General features: G+C 40.7%; 1 protein-coding gene across 34 annotated transcripts in view; it reads right to left on the bottom strand.

Moving 5' to 3' along the window:
* TTLL5 (tubulin tyrosine ligase like 5) overlaps positions 1–22,072 on the bottom strand; it is a 311,118-nt gene that overhangs the window by 61,431 nt on the left and 227,615 nt on the right. For all 34 annotated transcript variants that reach the window (XM_027972048.3, XM_060418366.1, XM_060418388.1 and 31 more), the window contains one exon: positions 18,255–18,472. In XM_027972048.3, the coding sequence (XP_027827849.1) occupies positions 18,255–18,472 (218 nt within the window). The remainder of the gene's footprint in view (positions 1–18,254; positions 18,473–22,072) is intronic.

The following is a 22,072-nucleotide window of genomic DNA, read 5'->3' as shown; positions in this document are numbered from 1 at the left end:
TCCTATGTGGATGTGAGAGTTGGACCATAAAGAAGATAGAGTGCTAAAGAATTGATGCTTTTAAACTGTGGTGCTGGAGAAGACTCTTGAGAATCCCTTGGACCACAAGGAGATCAAACCAGTCAATCTTTAAGAAAATTAACCCTGAGTATTCATTGGAAAGACTGGTGCTGAAGCTGAAGCTCCAATACTTTGGCCATCTGACTAGAAGAGATGACTCATTGGAAAAGAGTCTGACGGTGGGAAAGACTGAAGGCAAAAGGAGAAGGGGGCAGCAGAGGATGAGGCGGTTAGACAGCATCACCAACTCAATGGACATGAATTTGAGCAAACTCCAGGAGACATTAAAAGACAGGGAAGCCTGGTGTGCTACAGTCCATGAGTCCAAGAGTCAGACACAACTTAGGGACTGAACAACCACAGGAATATCAACAGTCTTTGCATTTACTATGGGCCTATCTATATGAAGAAGCATTTAAAAATATGCTTTATTTGGCTGCGATGTCCCAGTTATGGCATGTGGAATCTTTGCTGCAGCACATGCACCCTAGATTACAGGCTCAGTAGCTGTGGGTGTGGGCTTAGTTGCCCCACAACATGTGGATCTTAGTTCCCCACCAGGGATCCCATCCTGCATTTAAATGCAGATTTTTAACCACTGGATCACCAGGGAAGTCCCCTACATGCAGAAATATTAAGCTGGATGACTCACTGATTCTAATTCAGTATGGATTATTAGCGCTAAACTGTAGAAGAATGACCGTGAGATATTCAGAACCTGAAACTTAACAGCAATTCACTATTAAAGTCAAAAGGTAATTATGAGGTAACTCATGAGGCAGAAATTAAAATCAGTCAAAATTACTTTCAAACTCTCTTTGGAAGACAGGTTTCATTTGAGACTGACAAGCAGTCTCAATAAATCTAACATAGGACTTCCCAATCTCCTGAGAAACCTGTATGTAGGTCAAGAAACAATGGTTAGAACTGGACATGGAACAACAGACTGGTTCAAAACTGAGAAAGGAGTACAACAAGGCTGTATATTGTCACCCTGTTAATTTAGCTTATATGCAGAGTACATCATGCAAAATGCTGAGCTGGATGAATCACAAAAGCTAGAGTTGAAACTAAGGAGAGTGTGAGGGATGACTGATTCTGCAGTGTTCCTCAACTATTATTCCTGGAAATGGTGAAAGTTCTGGAGATGGAAGAAGAGTTAGACGTAGGCTTACTACAATCTCAGCTGTGGTAACTGGCCTAGTTCAGACCCTTCTCTGCAGATGAACTGTCTATAATTATCAAAAACCGCTGAAGGGCAGGATTCCTGATGAACTGAGCCACCTAAAAAGAGAAATAAGATAGGTGCCTACATTAGTAGCAATGATGAATCAGAAGAACTCTATTAATGGGGGACATCTCAACATAGAAAGGATCTTTCCTTGGGACATGTTCAAAGTTAGTACCTAAAGACTTTCCTCAAATATTAGATATATACTTCCCAACCCAGAATTCAATTCACTTGCTCCATTTCTTTCAACTCTTTTTGCCTCTTCCATTTTCCTGAGGTCTAAGAAAGATTCTGGCACTGAGGGGACCAGGCCTTTCAAAGATGTTGCTCAAAAATACATTGCAAACAAACAGTATCTCTGTGAGTGGAAATATGTCTGCATTTATTATTTTGAGAGATTTCTTCTAGGGCAAGTCTCTACTTAGGAAATAGTGAAGTCGTTCTGTCGTCTCTGACTCTTTGTGACTCCAAGGACTGTAGCCTACCAGGCTCCTCAGTCCATGGAATTTTCCAGGCAAGAATACTGGAGTGGATTGCCATTTCCTTCTCTAGGGGATACTCCTGACCCAGGGATCGAACCCAGGTCTCTGCATTGCAGGCAGACTCTTTACCCTCTGAGCCACCAGGGAAGCCCCTTTAGGGAATAGAAGATGATTAAATGGCTGGCTAGGAGTTCCACCACCATTAAGATCACACCATATAGCAGGCCTACACAACATGCCATCACCAAGGAGGGTTATAATGGGTAAAATCCCCATTATCCATTTTGCTGGTAAGGGTGACTCTGTATTTCCTTTATTTGTGGTTTCCTCTCCCTGCCTCCAACCATTATTTTGATCGGTGGAAACTTTTCCTGAAAGTGATATTCTTTCTTTAAGATCTGTTTTGATCGTTACTTCACAAGGTTGACGGTGGTCTGGTGCTATGTTTCAAGACTTTCCACATCTCTAACACAGAGGTACTAGTTTTCTATTTCAATGGTTTAGTGAAAGTCTATCTTGGATACATGCCACCACATTAGGAATGACCTTTCCATAGAAGGAAGGACCCACAAAAGGAAAATGCTCAAGATTTTACAGAAGGAGTAGAATTAGAAATGCTGATCTCGCCAGGGCTGTGGCAAACAGCTATGGTGGCATCTATCAAGGTCCTGAAAAGAAACATCCTCAAACTTGATCAATTTTATAAAATACTGGTGACCACCACTTTCAATTCTCAAAGGACAGAAGAAATCTTGAAATGCAAATTAGGTTAAAGAATTGAATTCCACCCGCCCCCAACCCCTGCCAAAAGACTTCAACTCTGCTTAACAAACATTTCTCACAGATTAATTATCTTCTAATTTACCATACAACATATCTATGTGCAAATAGGTGTATGTGTACTCCTGTCCAGGGATGATATACACATTTCACAAACAGATACTAACATTCCAATCCTTAGCAAATAACAATTAGAACATTATTATTGTGAATCTGGTTCCAAAACCAATTCAAAAAAACATTTAGTAAAGTCAATTTGTGTACTACTGGGGTACAGAACACATTTTACAAATCCACTTTATTTCTTGTCATATTTCTTTTCATTCCTAATATTACTTATGTGTGTCTTTTCACTTAAAAAATTATTAATCATTGCAGAGTTTTTGTTGGCTGTTTCATTCATTGCTTCACCAAGTTTTTAATGAACACCTAATATGTGCCAGACACTGATTGAGGCACTGCTCTCCCACGTGCCAGGTTGTTCTAAGTGATTTCTGTATTTTTATTATTTGATTTTGGTTAATTTACTGTTGTTTCATTTATAGCATTTCAAGTTAAATGACTAACATTGATTTTCAAGCTTTCCTACCTTTGGGATAAAGTATTTAAGGCTATAAGCTTACTTTAGAGTGCAGTTTTGACTATCCCACAAATCTGATACACCATACTTTCATGACCATTCAGTTCTAATGATTATTATTTTTGTTATGATTACCTCTTTAATAACTGAGTATTATATACTCTATTTTAAAAAACTTCTAAACACATGGGGCTTTAAAAAACTATTATTTCTAGATTAAGTATATTACAATTATAATTATAAATTATATATGTAATTCTTCTCAAGTGGCTCAGTGGTAAAGAATCCGCCTGCCAATGTAGAAGACGTGGGTTCGATACCTGGTTGGAGAAGATCCCCTGGAGAAGGAAATGGCAACCCACTCCAGTATTCTTGCCTGAGAACCCCACAGACACAGAAGCCTGGTGGATTACAGCCCATGGGAGTTGCAAAAGAGTCGAACACGACTTAGCGACTGAACACAGAGAGAGACAGAGAGATTATAAAGTGTGACACTGCTATTTTGAAACAGGTGGAGCCTTCACTTACGACACAGCATGCACTGAAATCTCACAAATACTCCGCGCATACTTTGTTTATTCTTCACTATTTATCTGGATGCACCAGGTCTTCGCTGCAGCACGCAGACTCTGGGTGCAGCTCATGGGGTCTAGTTCCCCAACCAGGGACTGAACGTGGGCTGCCTGTGCCAGGAGCACAGAGTCGTAGCCGCTGGACCACTAGGGAAGTCCTCCACATGTTCTTTAAAAGAACGTATATTATCCCCTTTGGGCCTAAGAGACGATGCACAGCTATTCATGCTTTTCCATGAGTAGTGACTCATAAGGGGGTGTTTGTAAAATTAACTTAGGGGACACAATCAGCATTTTTAAAAGCATTATGTGAAACTTTAACTTCATACATATATAGATATTTTTACTGGGTTGCATATAAAATGTATTTTTAAATTATGAGTGGTTGTCAAAAAGATTAAAAGCATCTTATTAAAGCAAACAGTTAATTCTGCATTTCAAGTATTCAAAATCCTCAGAAATTTTTATTTGAGTTACTTATCAGTTACCAATAGAAGTATATTTAAATAAATCACTCACTATGATAATTTGTGAATTTCTCATATAATTTGCTAGCTTTTATTTATATTTTTTGATTTATACACTTTGACGTTATGTTAAGTGCATACAAGTGCTTCTCTTTATCCCTACCAGTGCTTTTTGTTTAATTTCCTTTTACCTATGGCTATCCAAGGAATTTCAGAAGCAACATCTACTTCTGCTTGATTGACTACTCAAAAGCCTTTGTCTGTGGATCACAACAAACTGTAGAAAATTTTTAAAGAGATGGGAATACCAGACCACCTTACCTGCCTCCTGAGAAACCTGTATGTGGGTCAAGAAGCAACAGTCAGAACCTTACATGGAACAACCGACAGGTACAAAATTGGGACAGGCTGTATACTGTCACCCTGTTTATTTAACTTAAATACAGAGTACATAATGTGAAATGCCATGCTGAATGAAGCACAAGCTGGAAGCAAGATTGCTGGGAGAAATATCAACAACCTGAGATATGCAGATGACACCAGTCTAACAGCAGAAAGTGAAGAGGAACTAAAGAGCCTCTTGATGAGGGTGAAAGAAGAGTGAAAAAGCTGGCTTAAAATTCAACATTCAAAAAACTATGAACATGCCTCTGGTCCCATCCCTTCATGGCAAATAGAAGGGGAAAAAGTGGAAGTAGTGACAGATTTTATTTTCTTAGGCTCCAAAATCACAGTGGTGACTACAGCCATGAAATTAAAAGATGCCTGCTCTTTGGAAGGAAAGCCATGACAAACCTAGATAGTATATTAAAAAGCAGAGACATCACTTTTCTGACAAAGGTCCACATGGTCAAAGCTATGGTTTTTCCAGCAGTCATGTTTGTATGTGAAATCATAAAGACCATAAAGAAGGCTGAGCGCTGAAGAATTGATGTTTTTGAATTGTGCTGGAGAAGACTCTTGAGAGTCCCTTGGACTACCAAGAGATCAAACCAGTCCATCTTAAAGGAAATCAACCCTGAACAGTCATCGGAAGGACTGATGCTGAAGCGGAAGCTCTAGTGCTTTGGACATCTGATTTGAAGAGCTAACTCACTGGAAAAGATCCTGATGCTAGGAAAGATTGAGTGCCAAAGGAGAAGGCAGAGGGAGAGGATGAGATGATTAGATAGCATCACTGACTAAATGGACATGAATTTGAGCAAACTCCAGGAGATAGTGGAGGACAGGGAGGCCTGGCGTGCTGTAGTCCACGGGGTCGCAAAGCTGGACAGACTTGACAACTGAACCGCAACAGACTAGTTCTGCTTCTAGCATTGCATGGTTTATCTTTTCCCCAATCTTTTACCTTTCTGAGATTTTCCTTTCGATACGTCTTTTAAGCAGCCTATAACTGAATGTTTTAAAAAACAGAACTAGATAATCTAGCTTTTAATAGAAGAGTATAATCTGCTAACATTTATTGGGATTACTCATGTGTTTTATCTTAGTTTTAATTTTCCACTTACTATCTTTTTCCTTTGCCGTTTTTTCCCATTTCCTGCCTCCCACTGGATTCATAAAGTTTCTACATTCCCTTCTCTCCCGCTCTGTTGGTTTGAAAGCAGCAGACTGTATATCTATTACTTAGCTACTATTTTCTAAGAAAGTCTAAAGCTATTCAGTATTTCCATCTTGCCCTTGAGCTTGACACAGATGTTTTCACACATTTACTGTCCACAGAATACTCCTGACCTTGAATCCTGTTGTTGTCATAAACGTGTTTAATCCTTTTAAGAAAACCAACAATTATTTTTATAGTCGTTAATGTGTACAGACATTTTATACAGTTTTTGCACTTCATTGCAACACTATTCTGTGTTCACATTTATCTTCACTAATTTTTTCAGTGAGGCCCATGGGTATACTCTTAGACTTCGAATATCTCAAATTATTATTTTTTGCCTTCTTTCTTGAATGATAATTTAGCTATATATAAAATTCTAGACTGCAAGTTACTTTGCCTCAACACTTTAAAGCTATTAGCTCTTGCCTTCTGCCACTTATTACTTCTGAAGAGAAGCTTGCTGCTATTCTCCCCTCCCTGTTGGAAGACTTCACAGTTGCCTCCACCCATTCCCCCTGACTGCAGTCTAGAACCAGACTTTACAGTGGTATTTTGGTGCCTCTGCCACAGAGATGAATAGAAATTCAGAAGGTATTTCATTATCTTTCTAACTCGGTAGGCTCATGGCCTCGTTGAAAGATGGAGCCTCAGCCGGTGGGTCCATGGCAGCTCTATCAGTCTCCCTGTAGGAGGGCCCACAGCATTCTTTAGCTCAGGATTTTCCAAGTTTGGTATACTGACATTTTGGACTGGATAATTCTTCACTATGGGAAACTGTCCTACGCTTCGCAGGATGCCTTTTTTAGTTTTTTCAGTACCACCGCTAGACTCTACTCATTTCACACCAGTAGCAACACCCCTCCCCCAACTCACAACCAATGACCCCAACACTGCCAAATGCCCTCTGGGGGCAGTATCATCTCCAACTGAAAAAATCGCTCTTTTGTTTTCTATGAATGAGTCTCTGCTCTTGGGTAGGGCAGAGACTGGCCCCAAAATGCCACGGGAGCTGCGGTCCAGGCCGCCACTGCCCGCTTCCACAGCAGGGCTCGCAAAGCTTGCTGCTTCAGCCTCATTCACTGATTGCTATTTGTTGCAAGTACACTTTGGGGCCATGGAGATGCTTCCCTTGTTTATTTCTTCTTCTTTAAGCTGTTTATCTATCACTGCTGTGTTTGAAGCAGAGGGGGAATACTAAGCATAAACTTATGGAGCCAACTTGACTGGAAGTCAGCAAGTCAAAATTTAATCTTTTGTTTTGTTTGAAACTAAGCCTTCACCTTCAATAGTCATCAGAGTTATTAGTGTTCAGGAAATCAGAATGTGTGTCAATTTCCATAGCCTGGTTAGCTAGAGCCATATCACACTTACAAACATCAGTTTAGTAACAACAAGAATGAGATTTAACAGGGAATAGTAACAGCAGCAGAAATTACAAACCACACCAACCAGCATGCAATGGACACTTACTATATGTCAGGGAAACACATGATCTCCTTTAATCCTAAGAACAACTCCATGATGTAGATAATATCTTACAGATAACAAAACAGAAGCTTAGAGATATCCCTAAATAACAGTCAATTAAGTGAAGCAGCCAGGATTCAAATTTAATTTCAAATCTTGGGCTATTGGCAGTTGTACTCCACACTCTCCCATACTCTACATGGTCTAAATAATTAATGAAGAGATCTTTGTTACTTAGTGGTCCCTGATGCATTCACCCTGATGCAAAATAATTTGCCACTCTCTCCACCTTCACCACCGCCTCCTCCACTACCATTTCCTGAGAACTTATCATGAATATAAGTTCTATCAGGGGCTGGGGACTGAACTTCTCTCTCCTCTCTCAAAATTGATCTTCACGAATAGAGGGCTCATGTCTGTCTTGTCCACCGGTGTTATCACCAACGTCCAGAGCAATGCATAGCAATGGACATTCAATATTTGTATGATAAAAGGACAAAGACAAGACATCTGTCCCTAATAGAAAGCAGAACACGTAGGAAAAGGAAAAATAAGACAAGGACGCAGATGGTAGAGCCAGCTGAGGAGTTGACAACGGGGCAGTTGGTCAAGCTATATCAAAGTGATAAACTAGAACCTGATCTTGAATAAAAGGCAGGACTTCGACTCAAGATGGAGAAGGGCATTCTGTGCAGGGGGCATGACATGGGCAGGTAGGACCAATTAATGGAGCCAAGTAGACTAGAGACAGGATGGAGAATATACTGCAGAGAGCTTCAATGTCCAGAGTAAGGACTCTCAACTTTATCTTGCAGGCAACTGAAAGCCTCCAGAGAGTTCAGAAGAAAGGTTCAAAGAACTACTTTAGAGACGGTATTTTAAAATTGCTTCCTAGGCCTATGTGCGTACCCTATTTCCTGAAGTACCTATTTGGATAGTTTAAAATCTTCTATCGTGTTCTACTTGGGTTTTCTTTTTATTCAAGAACCAATTTTGAGAGCCCACATTTTTCAAAATATTATCTTTCATCCAGTTTTAAAATTTTAGTAGCATATAACTATGCGCAGTGTTCTCCTGATTTTTCCATCTTCCCTGTATCTACTTTTTTAAACTTTTATTTTTAATTCTCTTATCTTTCTGGCAGAACGGTGCCAGAATTATTTTCTGCTTCCCTGTCCCCCTACCCTGAACTAAAAAATGTTTTGGGTTTAGCTAATTTTGTGGCTTGTTTTTCAGTTTATATTGCTTTCTTCTTGATTTCCTTTGATCTGTTTTCTTAGCTTTGTTTTATTGACCCTTTTCTAGCTTTTAGAGACGGAAGCTTAGTTCAGGTATGACAAATATGTGGCTTGCATAGTCACTACTCTCAACATCAGACATTACTAATCTATCACAGCACTCTTTCTTGCTGAGCTCAGAGAAGTCCTCATAATTCTCTTTAACATGACACTGCTGTAATGAGTTGAAACCAGTTTATTGGTTGAAGCTAATTTGACATTTGTATCCTGATTAATTCCTTTACAATCTTTCCGTATTTAATGCTGAAAATAATTATGAGTTTAGCTCTGAGTATACTGTTGCCTACATTTCAAACATAAGTTTGATACATATAATTCATTTTTTATCTTTAAATGTTATTTCAGCTTTATTGACTTGACAAAATTATAGGTTATTCAAAGTACACTGAGGTGATTCGGCATATATATTGCAGAAGGACTCCCCCTATCTAGTTATTTAACACATACACCACCTCACGCAGGGCTTCCCAGGTGGCGCTAGTGGTAAGAACCCCTCTGCCAATGCAGGAGACATAAGAGACGTGGGTTTGATCCCTGGGTTGGGAAGATTCCCTAGGGGAGAGCATGACAATGTGCTCCAGTATTCTTGCCTGGAGAATCCCGTGGACAGAGGAGCCTGGCGGGCTACAGTCCACAGGGTTCCAAAGATTCGGACACGACTGAAGTGGCTTAGTACACACACGTCACCTCACGTATTTACCTTTTTCTTTCTCTTTCTCCTCCTTCGTTTTGGTGAGAACATTTAAGTTCTACTCTCTTGGAAAACTTCAGTTATACAATACAGTGTTGTCAACTACAGTCACCATATATTATATTAGATCCTCAGATTTTATTTTTACTCACTTATAGCTGAAAGTTGGTACCCTTTTACCAACCTCTCCCTATTTCCCCCTACCCTAGGTCCTGGCAACAACTTTTCTTTGTTTCTGTAAGTTTGTTTTTTTTTTCATTGCACATATAAGTGATATGTGTGTATGTGTTTCAGTCACTCCCTCATGTCCGATTCTTTGCGACCCCATGGACTCTAGCCTGCCAGGCTCCTTTGTCCTTGGAATTCTCCAGGCAAGAATACTGGAATGGGTAGTCATTTCCTTCTCTGGGGATCTTCCTGATCCAGGGATCGAACCCAGGTCTCCTGCATTGCAAGCAGATTCTTTACTGTCTGAGCCACCAGGGAACCATGCAATGTTTGTCTTTCTCTGTCTGGCTTATTTCTCTAGCATAATGCCTTAAAGGTCCACCTTATTTCACTTGGTATAGTGTCCTCGAGGTCCATCTATGTTGTTAAAAATAGCAGGATTTACTTCTTTCTCGTGGTTGAATAATATTCCATTACATACATATATACTATATCTTCTTTATCCACTCATTGATGGACATTTTGGTTGTTTCCATATCTTGGCTATTGTGAATCAGGCTGCAATGAACATGGGAGTGCAAGTATCTTTTCAACATCCTGTTTTCATTTTCTTTGTCCAGATATGTTAGGGGGTTCTATTTTTAATTTTTTGAGGAACCTCCATACTGCTTCCCAGAGTGGCAGTGCCACCTTACATTTCCACCAACAGTACATAAGGTTTCCTTTTCTCCACATTCTTGCCCACACTTGTTATTTCTTGTCTTTTTGATGACAGTCATTCTAACAGGTATGAGGTGGCATCTTCTGGTGGCTTTGATTTGCCCTTCTCTTATGATAAGTATTGCTGAACACCTTTCCCTGTACCTCTTAGCCATTTGAACATCTTTTTTGGAAAAACGCCTATTCAGGTTCTCTGCCCATGTTTTAATTGGACTATTTTTTTCCACCGAGTTGCATGAGTTTTTTATATAACTTGGATATTAACACTTTATTAGACATATGATTTACAAATATTTTTTCCCACTTGGTACGTTGCGTTTTCATTTTGTTGATCTCCTTTCCTGTGCAGAAACTTTTAGGTTTGATGCAGTTCACTTGTCTATTTCTTTTGCTGTCAAATCTAAAATATCATTGTCAAGACTGACTCAAGGAGATTAGTGCCTATGTTTTCTTTTAGGAGTTTTATAGTTTCCATTCTAGCATTCAAGTCTTTATTCCACTTTGAGTTAACTTTTGTGTATGGTTTAAAATAGCGATCCAATTTCATTCTTTTGCATGTGGCTGTCCAATTTTTCAAACAGCATGTATTGAAGAGACTATCCTTTTCCCCCTTGTATAGTCTTGACTCCTTTGTCATAAATTAATTGATCAAACATGCCTAGATTTATTTCTGGGACCTCTTTTCTGTTCCGTTGATCTATGTGTCTGTGTGTACGCCAATACTGCTTTGATTACTGTAGCTTTGTAATGCTGTTTCAAATCAGGGAACACGATCCTTCCAGCTTTCTTTTTCTTTCTCAAGATTGTTTTGGCTATTCAGGACAACTTTTAGGATTTTTGTTTTATTTCTATGAAAAATGCCATTGGAATTGTGACACGGATAGCACTGAATCTGTAGATTGCTTTAACACTATTAATTCTTTCAGTCTTTAAGCACAGAATATCTTTCCATTTACTGTGTCTTCGAATTCGTTCATCAGTGTCTTACAGTACTCAGTGTACGTATTTTCTCACCTCCTTCACTAGGTTTATTCCTAGGCGTTTTTCTAACTCTGTACACCAATGCACATCATTATTTCTGACATAATTTTAAAAGGTACTCTTTTCTTAATTTCTCTTTCTTACAGTTTATTGTTGGTGTATACAAATTCAACAGATTTCTAGATATAAATTTTATATCCTAAAACTTTACTGAGCTTATTTATCAATTCTAACAGTCTTTTGGTGGGGTCTTTACGGTTTTCTATATGTAATATCATGCCATTTGCAAACAGAGACAGTTTTATTTCTTACTTTCCAAGTTGGATGCCATTTATTTCTTTTTCTTGTCTAATTGCTAAATGAAAGTGTCTAGAATGGGCTTTTCTATCTTGTTTTGATATGTACAATTCTTATTTTTAATGTAGTTTCCAAAGTAATTTTGATCTAAACTACTTAAAAGAGTATTTTAACATTCTACATTTATTTGAGCATTTGCCCAGATTTTAAAATCTCATTTCATTATAAAGTGGTCAGAGAATGAAGACTGCATAATTCCTGTTTTTTGAAGATTTATACTAAAATCATTTAGTTTTGAAAAATATTCCATGGGAGCTCTGCAGGGCATAAAATTGCATGTTATTAATTTAATCTCATTAATTATACTGTTCAAAACCCTTTATGTCCTCAGGTTAGATCTATTTTGCCTATAATAATGACTATTCTGTTTTCATTTTGGAATTCATTATCTTAGGTTGAATCTATCTTTTCTCTCATCATTTTTATCTTGGTACACTTTTCTCCTCAGAATTTTGGCAGAATTTTAACAGTTTGTCCTGAATGTCACTAATTCCATTTTGTGCAGCACCCAATCTCTATTCACCACGTTTAATCCAATTTTTCACTCAGGTGTTCTCATTTCCATTCAATCCTTCCAGACCCCAGACTACTTGCTTTCAGATAGCTTTTCCGAGCTCTACACACCAATGCACACTAGGGATTTTTCTAAAATGTTTTCTTTCCTGATTAAACTTACTTTGGAGGTGGACAGCTCCTCTGAATCTTCTCCATGGATCTTTCTTTAAAGCTATACTATCTATTTCCAGGCCCGGAGATTTTAAAATATTTGCTCATCCTCAGAGAAGAAAGTCTGAGTTTGCCAATAAGGACTGACGATCACAGAGGAACTAATATGAATTCTATCAAAGGCTATTTTAAGTTTCTATCCAAATCTTAAAAAAAAATTTTTTTAATTTATCTATTTGACCGCATCAGGTCTTAGTTGTTATAAGACGGGCTTCTCTCTAGTTGTGGCGTGTGGGCTCCAGAGCACGCAGGCTCAGTAGTTGCAGCCTCTGGGTTTAGTTGCCCCACGCATATGGGATCTTAGTTTTCCGACCAGGGACTGGAAGGCAGATTCTTAACCACTGGACCACCAGGGAAGTTCCTATTCAAATCTTTTTAAAAGGGATTTTTTTTCATAATCAGATAAGATAGAAGGGAAGTGAGAGATGGAAAATACCCAACAGTCACATTACCATTTTAATGTCTCAGCAAGGATGAATGAAAAGTAAGATTTTAATTTAAATTATCTAAGTATAAAATCACCAAAGGAAGATTCATCATTCTGTGAGTCTCATGTATTTCTCTCCCCAAGGGACCATACATAATTCCAATGATAACAATTTGTTACATGTGATTTAAAGTACCTATTTGCAGACTGATGTCATTGTCATCATGGCCAAAGCAAATCCTAAGATCCACTGAGGTCCAAATGCTGAGAGCTAGTAAAGGAAAGAGCCTAAGTGGTGGTGCCTTACCTGGCCCCCGGCTCTTTCTGTCTCCGCCTGCCCCCTTAGAGTGAGAGGGCCCTGACTGGTGTATCCCAGGGCTCCCAGTGTTTTCCTACACTGCACTCCCACAGACAGGCAGTATATAAAGCTCTCAGTGCTGTTCTTCAATCCTTCTTGTGCTGCATCTAAGGGACATTTCTCTAACACCTCACTATGACAGTGACACTAACTATTCCTACTTTTGAGCATTTCATCAGCCATTTAAGTGGCAAAACTAATGTGGAAAGGAAGGGAAGGAAGTTTCTAAGTGCTGACACTGCATTTTCCCAAAGGCACTATTTTAGGATGATTACTCTGTCCCTTACTGCACAGAATGGATGTGAATAGATTGGTGGGAGGGTCTCTGAAATCAGTGGTCTACTGGGAAGAGTATGGGGTTAGCATCGTAGGGGATATGTACTGGGAAGAGTGTGGGGTTAGCATAGTAGGGGATATGTACTGGGAAGAGTGTGGGGTTAGCATAGCAGGGGATGTGAATTCTGGCTTTGGTTCTGCCACTGTCCATCTGTGTACCTTGCTGTATCCAAAGCCCTACATGGCGCCTTCCTCCAGGTTTTTGTCTTTCAGCACTAAGAGCCTATGGCTATATTATTTGGGAAGTACACAAATTAGAAATCTCATATTTAAGGATGGATACACTACAGCTTCAATCATATTTCTCAAAGCTACACATAATAAGACTGAAAAGCTGATAAAGATGGTTAATAACCTACAACATGACATCTTCAATGCTTACCTCAAGACCTTACTTTTGGACCATTTTAACTCCTGATCACTTTGCCTCCTGTCAATGACTCATTTGTTAAAAAGATACAACATATTTTTTTCTTGATCCTTATTTTTATATTTTTCTGACATTAATGTGAGCATCTCCATCACACTGCTGACCAAATGTTGAGGTCACATTAATTGGTGTTTGGATTAACATGCTCCTGGGTTTGGGACAGCTTTCCTGCCTCCTAATCCCTAGCAGCCTTTAGCAAACACCACTGTCCTGGGTGCTGACACAGAATAGCAGTTGGCTTCGAAGTCTACTGAGGTCACTCTGATGCGGAATATACTAAAACCCGGCAAGGAAAGGTAACTCCAGCTATTTAAAGGAAAGCCCTTTCTTTGAGTCTGGTGTTTCTCATGCAGTTTTCTTTTCTCAGGGAAGTCCCAAGGTAAACAGCTTTGACCCTGCCTTTCCAAATTCATCTCTAGTCTATGAGTTTTGCCCACATCCCTCGCAAACACTAATCTCAGATTTCTTTCTGTATGTTTCCTGGAGAGTATGATTCTGGCTCTGGGAAAAAAGTCTTTTACAAGGAAGAGACAGTTCATATGCATGTTCAGCGGCTCTCATCCTTCCTAGTTAAGCTGACTGCTTGGAAGAAATACCCCAAATAGTTTTGAAAGGAGGATCTGAAGTTGGTACTAAATTATGAAGTGTTACAAACATTAGAGAGGAGAGATCAAAAAATGGTATTGGCACTGTGGAAAAGGCAAAAAAAAAAAAATCTAAATCATTCTCTTCACAGAATTGACAAGTGAGATTTAGCTAAAGGAAATATAAGTCTATGAATCTTTGAACTATAACCAAGAACTGCTGGGCCAAGAAAGGATGGGGAAAATGGCTGTAAAGCGTCAGGATTAAAAAACAAACGTGCTCATAAAAAAAGCTTTCAACAGAACAGACTGAAAACAAGTTATTTTGGTTAATTATTCAGTGGGGACAGTGAGTTTTGTTTTACAGTTAGGAAATTGAAACCTTTAGAGGGAAAGTGACTAGACTATTATTATAAAGAAATAGGACTCCACTGTTCTGATTCTCAACTCCCTTTGCACCAAAATTCAAAAGACATTCCATCTTTTATGTTCTATTGTTTTCTAAATTCAACCCTCTAGGATGTGGAAACTTTGATGCTCTTGGAAATTGCTTCTATATTCGTCCAGTGCCAACTTCTGCGCTAGGAGAGGTTTGAAGTTCAACCCAAAAACACAGGGCTTGGCACGGTCAAAAGCTCATTACAACTTCTCATTAGTTGTGTCTCTTGGGACAACTATGGCATTCCTGAGTGTGACTCAGTATCGTCAGTCATAACTGAGGGTTCCTGATTAATATGAACCAAGCCCGCATCAGGGCAGCAATAAGCTTAATCAAACGAAGCAACACATTTTGTAGGAAGAAAGCAAAAAATTATGTGAAAATTTCTTGGAGTATCGTCTTAGTATTAGCCATAACACCTAAAACTTATTTAGTATTTACTATGTACCAGGCACTGTATTTGTGCCTGACATTCATCAATTCATTTACTTCTCTTAATAACCCCATGCTGCTAAGTCGCTTCTGTCGTGTTCAACTCTGTACAACCCCATAGACGGCAGCCCACCAGGCTCCCCAGTCCCTGGGATTCTCCAGGCAAGAACACTGGAGTGGGTTGCCATTTCCTTCTCCAATGCATGAAAGTGAAAAGTGAAAGTGAGGTCGCTCGGTCGTGTCCGACTCTTAGCGACCCCATGGACTGCAGCCTACCAGGCTCCTCCATCCATGGGATTTTCTAGGCAAGAGTGCTGGAGTGGGGTGCCATTGCCTTCTAGTACTATTATCATTTCTATTTTAAACAGGAAACTGAATCACACAGATGTCAAGTAACTTGCTATGCTGGCTAGGAACAAGTACTTTGGAAAAACAACAATAATAATATGTCACCTGATACTTAGGGTCCTGATTTCAGAAGCCGTGAAAGGTTTCTCTAGATTAAAAATAACTTCAGCATCCCAATAAAGTATGGCATTTAGTTTATTGTAATGTATGGGTGACAGTTTCTTCGTATTGCAGTGTCTTCAAATGTACCATGGCAATATAGGATGTTAACGTGGGGAAAACTGAGTGTACGTATCTTTATGTGTACTAGCTTTACAAATCGAAAATAATTCTTACATGAAAAGGTTATTTCAAAAAACTTTATCTGGATGCTTCCTAGGGAGAACTTTTCACTGAGTCAGTTCAGAGAAAAACAGTGCTATTCTTCTTCCTAAAAGTCTGAGAGCATATTGAAAACAGGGGGGGTCCTCAAGCCCTACATTTTTCATGTAAAGGAAAGGATGTTCAGGTCTCCACTAGTGCTAACTTACTTAGCTTCACAGACTTGTGCTAGAATTTTAAAGGCAAATTGGAAACTATTTCCTGGAACAATGCCTCAACAGCATGCCTTTTGATACTTAGATTATATTTTTTAAATTCTGAAGAAATTTTGTTTTTCCTCCCTCTTTTGTGCTTTTTTGGTGTTGAGCTGCTTCCGGTTTTCCCACACTCCTGCCTGTCAGAGACAAGAAACCACAAAAATGCAGCAGAGCAAAGCCTGTCCATGGAGCTGCAATTCCATCTCAGAAGTCTGAAGAGCTCTCCTGCCAGTAGTGAGTTCAGGGCAGTGAGCGGGGTCCTCCAATGTCTGGCCCCGCTCCTGCCAACAGAGCCCCCCTCTCCACCAGCACACGAACCTCATCGGCCACCAAAGACCATCCCAGCAATAAGTGGAAAGACCACGGCAAACAGCACATTCGCAAATTCAACGTTCATTTCCCCGCCTAGCTGTGGGCTTTTCAAACCTGGGAAGGAGTGTGTGCTTTCGGAATGCTTATGATGGTTACTAAGACTTACAGAGGTCTGAAGTGTGCCATGTATTGTTCAATGTACTTTACATATATTAAGTCTGCTCATCTTTCTCAACTGTCCTATGAAACAGATATTATCTCCACAAATAAGGGAACAAATAATTCTAGGGGGTTGTGTTGCTCTTCACTGCTGTCTAGGCTCTCTAGTTGCGGCAAGAGGACTTCTCACTGGGGTGGCTTCTCTTGTTACTGAGCAAGGGCTCTGAGCATGCAGGCTTCAGCAGTCGTGTCTTACAGGTTAAGCTGTCCCACAGTAAGTGGGATCTTAGTTTCCAGACCCGGGATCGGACCTGAGTCCCCTACGTTGGCAGGTGGATTCTTAATCACTGGACCACCAGAGAAGTCCCAAGTAAGGAAATTGAAGCCAAGAGTTTAAGTAAATTGCAACTTGTTGAAGATCTTGCAGCAATAAAGTGTGAAGAGGGGTCTGACACAGGCAGTCGGGCCCCGGGGGCTGCGCCCTTAAGGAACTCAGGGGCCACAAATCCTTCCTGTCGTGCCATCGGCTCTCAACAACAAACTGAACTGTCCTACTGCTCCAGAGAGTTCTCTAAAGTTATCATGATGCCAGTTATTCCTAGAACAGTGCTTGGCACTTAGTAGGCACTGAATAAATATTTGCTGAGTAAACGAATCTGGCAGCAGTATAATTAAAACAACCACAAGGGATTGTTTTTCAATCCAAATCCAGAATATGATTCATTATCCAAGGGGCGGAAAACACGAACTGCTTTTTCTGTGCCCTAGGATTCCTTTTTACAATTTGAGTTGATTTCGTGAAGGACAAACGAATGGGGACCCTCAAGGAGAGCAAGAGAAATACACAAATCTCTTCTAGGTGTTCACCCATCAGGGGTTGCCTCCTCCTCCAGACAGCTTTGGTAAGTCCCCCAGTTTTAAATGGTCAGGGGTTGCTAAAGCCAAAACATTTTTTTTTTACCAGCCCATTTCTAGTTTTCTAGGGAAAATGGCTGGAGGTAGAGTGAAGAACGTGACCTAAAACACGTAAGTGATATAGGTACAGAGACATCTTTTTTTTCAGGCAAGATAGGAAGATGACAAAAGGTATTAGAAACATTGTTGCTTCACAGAGCCTGATGACTAATGTCAATGAAGTTAATTCATCTTATGAAATCTCAATCCTATGTCTTCCCTTTCAAATGCCTAAAAACAAATAAACAAGGGTGGAGGTGAGGGAAGAGTGTTGCATTTTACATGAAATTGAAAAGATCTAACTCTGTAGAATGACTGAAAGAAGAACACATCCAGGAGGAAGTTCCCTCCTCCGAGTCCACAGTTCAGCAGTTACCAGGGGTTGTGTCTGGTTGAGGCTCCTGCTGGAGGTCACAAGAGTCATCTGGCCGTGACCTGCCAGCTGCAATGCTCACCATTACCCTTGGCGCACTTAAAGGAGCAGTCTCTGCCCCTCTCACAGGGGACAGCCTTGCCGCTGGCCATGGTGTAATAGCTCCCCCGGTGATTCTAGCTCACAGCCAGGGCTGGGAAAACAGTTGGCCTTTACTCCCCATCAGGTGTTCTTTTCAGCACTGCAGTACACATTGTCTTGAGCCTCCATAAATAAAGAGCACTGTTAGCACCGAATTGATACAACTCAGAAGGAACAGAAGAATTCCGAAAACTTACTTGGAAGCCCTTTGGGATGTTGCCTTTCTGAGGACTTGTTTGTGATTGGATGGGGGTTTGGGGACCAGGGAGGAGGAAGAACTTGGAGGTGGCACCACTTTTTGTGGCAGAGTCGTTGGCTTCTGGCCACTGGCTGTGGCGCTTGGAATTCTGCAAGCTGCACCATTATTTATTGTCCATAAATTGGAGTTAGGTAGTGTCTGGCTGCCAAAGATCGCCTACGAGAAAAAGAAAAACAGAAGATTGATGGAGATATTCTTCACAGTCCATTTGCTGTAAGTGAATAACTGGTTTGCAATCCTGAGGAGAGGACAAAAGGAAAAGGGAAATCATTCAAATGAAGCAACTTTAAAGAAAAAACATTTCCTCCAATAACGCCAGTGCAGGTTTAGATTCAGAGAAGGGAAATCTCTTTTAGCAGAGAGTGGAGATGGTCTTGTTGAAAGTGCACTGGGCTAGGACTCAGTGGGCAGCTGGGTACTATGTGTTGTCCATAGACGTGAATCAGAGAAGCATTTGGTCTCTCTTGGTCTTAGTACTTCCCTTCATTGTTAAATTCAACAAGAATTTAACGAATGCCTCTTGTCAGGTGTTAAGTACTAAGAACATGGCAGAGAACAAAAGTGACTTGAACCTGACTCAATTCCAGCCCACTCACAGAACTCTGAACTCCTCTAGAAGGCTTGCACCTTTGAGGAAAGAGAAGGACCCAGTGTGGAGTAGTAACACCTTGATGACCTAAAGATTAACGTTAAGACCTACACTTGGAAACACTTTTAAAGTAAAATTACGACATGAAGGGTATTTTCGCTTAGAAGGTAAGCCTACAGATACTAAATGAAGATCGCAAAATCACCATCTAGACATCGCAAATACCAACACATACCTGCAGGATGTACACTTAATTGTATACTTCCTCAGAGAGAGGCTTAAAACAAGTCTTGCAACTTATTTACCTCATTAGAAATAGTTTTTCGTGTGTGTTACAAATTTTGTTACTGATTCTTGAAATATGTTAACCCTGCTTTCAGTATGCATGCCTCATAAAAGCTTTAAATAGAAAAGGCTATTAGGAAGAAAATATAAGTGACAAAAGACATAGGACTTTTTATTTAAAGGATTTCTGGCAATTGATTTCCACCTACAGGCACTACACTTCAAGAGGTAATGGGAGAAATGTCATTTTCTCACAGCAAGGCCTGAAGGAATGTCAGATGCTCTCAGGAGACATTCACCTTCTAGGCAAACTACACCAGCAGTATTTCTGTCCCTTACGAATTTTAGTTTTTGAGAGATAAAAGATGAACTGAGCGGCTTCAGCAAAGAAGTGTTAACCAGTCCTTCTACGCGAATGCCTTGAAATGGCCCATTTCAGGAAAGTGTGTCCGAAGGTCCCTGGCTGGGCAGATACGGGGCAGCAGGGGTAGCCGGCCTTCTTGTGCGGATGGAGTGTGTGTGGTTGAGAGGCTCGACAAGGAGCAAAGCGATTTCAGAGGTGGACGCTCATGGCACTTTCTTACAGACCAACTAGACTGAAATGGTCCTCATCTCTGGAAGCCACCCGAGAGGGAATGGAAGAGGGGCTCACCTGCCTCTACCTCTGACCGGAGGAGGGGCACCAAGGAAGACCTGAGTCCAGGGACAAAGCCTAGAGTGCAGGGCTGCACCCGGGGAGGCGGGCAGTGGGAGCAAGGGCGTGGGCCATCTGTAACCAAGGGGTGTAGCAGAGGCCAGCTTGTGGAACTGGCTCAAAAAGAAATCCACTCCTTTCAAGCACCATATCTAAGGGCCTAAAAATCCATGGGAGAGATTCAATTGGAAGGAAGGAGGGTGGCAGGAAAGGGTGACCCCACAATCTCCCAATGAGTGAGCTTAGACTGACGCGTGCTCGCAAGATGCCTTGCTCAGGGTGGGGAGGAAGCCAGAACTGACCACGAGGGCTGACGAGGTCTACACGGGCCCTCTATAAACACATTCACTGGATGAGAAGCAGAGGAGGAAAACCACTGTTAGGGAAGAACTCGTGGAAATAAAAACATTCTTCATTGAACTGCCATCAGGAAGAACATCTATTCAATACACGTTGCCGTGGTGACAGCTTAACCATATTTCAAATTTGTTTAAAAAATCTTCCTGGGACATCTAAATACAAATAAAAAGATGAATAAAAAAGAGCACGATCAGAGCAGGGAGTATAGTAAGCTTCTATTTGTGTGAAAAAGGATACTTATAAACATATCTTTATATGCCAATATACACACACAAAGATATTTACCATGTTGGTATCTGCACAGAACAATTCTGAAAGGATTAAAAACAAAAACTGGCAGCCTCCATGGAAAAGAACTGGTTAGCTAGGGGTTAGGGGAAAAGGGAAACCAATTTTTTACTATATATTATTTGTGCCTTTTTGAATTTTATGCCATCTAAATGTAGTTATTTATGAACTGATTCTAAAAGTAAATTATTGAAAAGTCAAAAGTAAGTTAAGTTCTAATAAGATGTGAGCAGGCAGCAGATTAACTTTCTAAGTATAAATCAAAATATCAAATGAAGCCCAGCTGGTTTGAGGACTTGCCATTAGACTGTGTTGAAGAAAGAATTGACTGTTCAACACTTACTATGGCTTCAAGACCAGATTAGGTCATCAGCGATAGGCAAAGGCTCATGGAAGTGGAAAGGAACGTGGGTCTACAGTCAGGTGAGACAAGCGGTTAAGGGCTGATAAGTCGGACACGCTCAGTGGTGTCTAACTTTGTGACCCCATGGATGTACCCTGCAAGTCTCCTCTGTCTGTAGAATTCTCCAGGCAAGAACACTGGAGTGGGGAGCCATTCTCTTCTCCACGGGATCTTCCCAACCCAGGGATCGAACCCAGGTCTCCCTCATTGCAGGCAGAGTCTTCACCATCTCAGCCACCAGGGAAGCCCATAGTCAGGTGTGCCTGGACTCAAATGTAGGCTCTGTCACTTATAAATTGGGTGACCTTTCAAGTTACTTAACCTCTCTGAGCTTTTAGCTTCCTCATCAGCAATTATAATCACTTGGCTGGACTGTAGGGGATTAGATGAAGATCAATACGTAAATGCAGCCCAGGCACTCAGTAAAGGTTTCCTGAAATAAATCAAAGCCCCAGGCACACAGCAGAAACGGAAATGCCCCCTTCCTTCCCAAACTACCAGCTCAGCGTACTGAGGAACCAAAGGGTGGCTGACATGCAAGTCCGCTTATCTGCAATGACTTGTGAATGGTGGTTGGTTCTGTGTTTCCAGCATATTTTTCCAGTCTTATGATGATGCTCACTAGCTGCAAAAGCAAACTCATAAAATGAAAGCACATGTGTAGGTTCCCCAGATCATATTTACGCAATTCTTTCTGGCAGAACAGCCTTTTTCTCTTCTAAACGCTTATAAACCTGCATTCGTATCTGTCTTATCACATTTAGCACAATTACCTTGTATCACAGCCACCTATATACATACTTTTTTCTGTGTCTGGACAATACATACTGGAAATGCCTGCCTTTGTACCTGATTAATTTTTGTTTCACTAACAGTGCCAAGGGAGAAGGCAATGGCACCTCACTGCAGTACTCTTGCCTGGAAAAACCCACAGACGGAGAAGCCTGGTAGGCTGCAGTCCATGGGGTCGCTAAGAGTCAGACACGACCGAGCGACTTCACTTTCACTTTTCACTTTCATGCATTGGAGAAGGAAATGGCAACCCACTCCAGTGTTCTTGCCTGGAGAATCCCAGGGACTGGGAAGCCTGGTGGGCTGCCGTCTATGGGGCCGCACAGAGTCAGACACAACTGAAGC

The sequence above is a fragment of the Ovis aries genome, chromosome 7, assembly GCF_016772045.2.
Source record: "Ovis aries strain OAR_USU_Benz2616 breed Rambouillet chromosome 7, ARS-UI_Ramb_v3.0, whole genome shotgun sequence".
NCBI lineage: Eukaryota > Metazoa > Chordata > Mammalia > Artiodactyla > Bovidae > Ovis > Ovis aries.
This window is presented reverse-complemented; position numbering and strand designations above follow the sequence as displayed.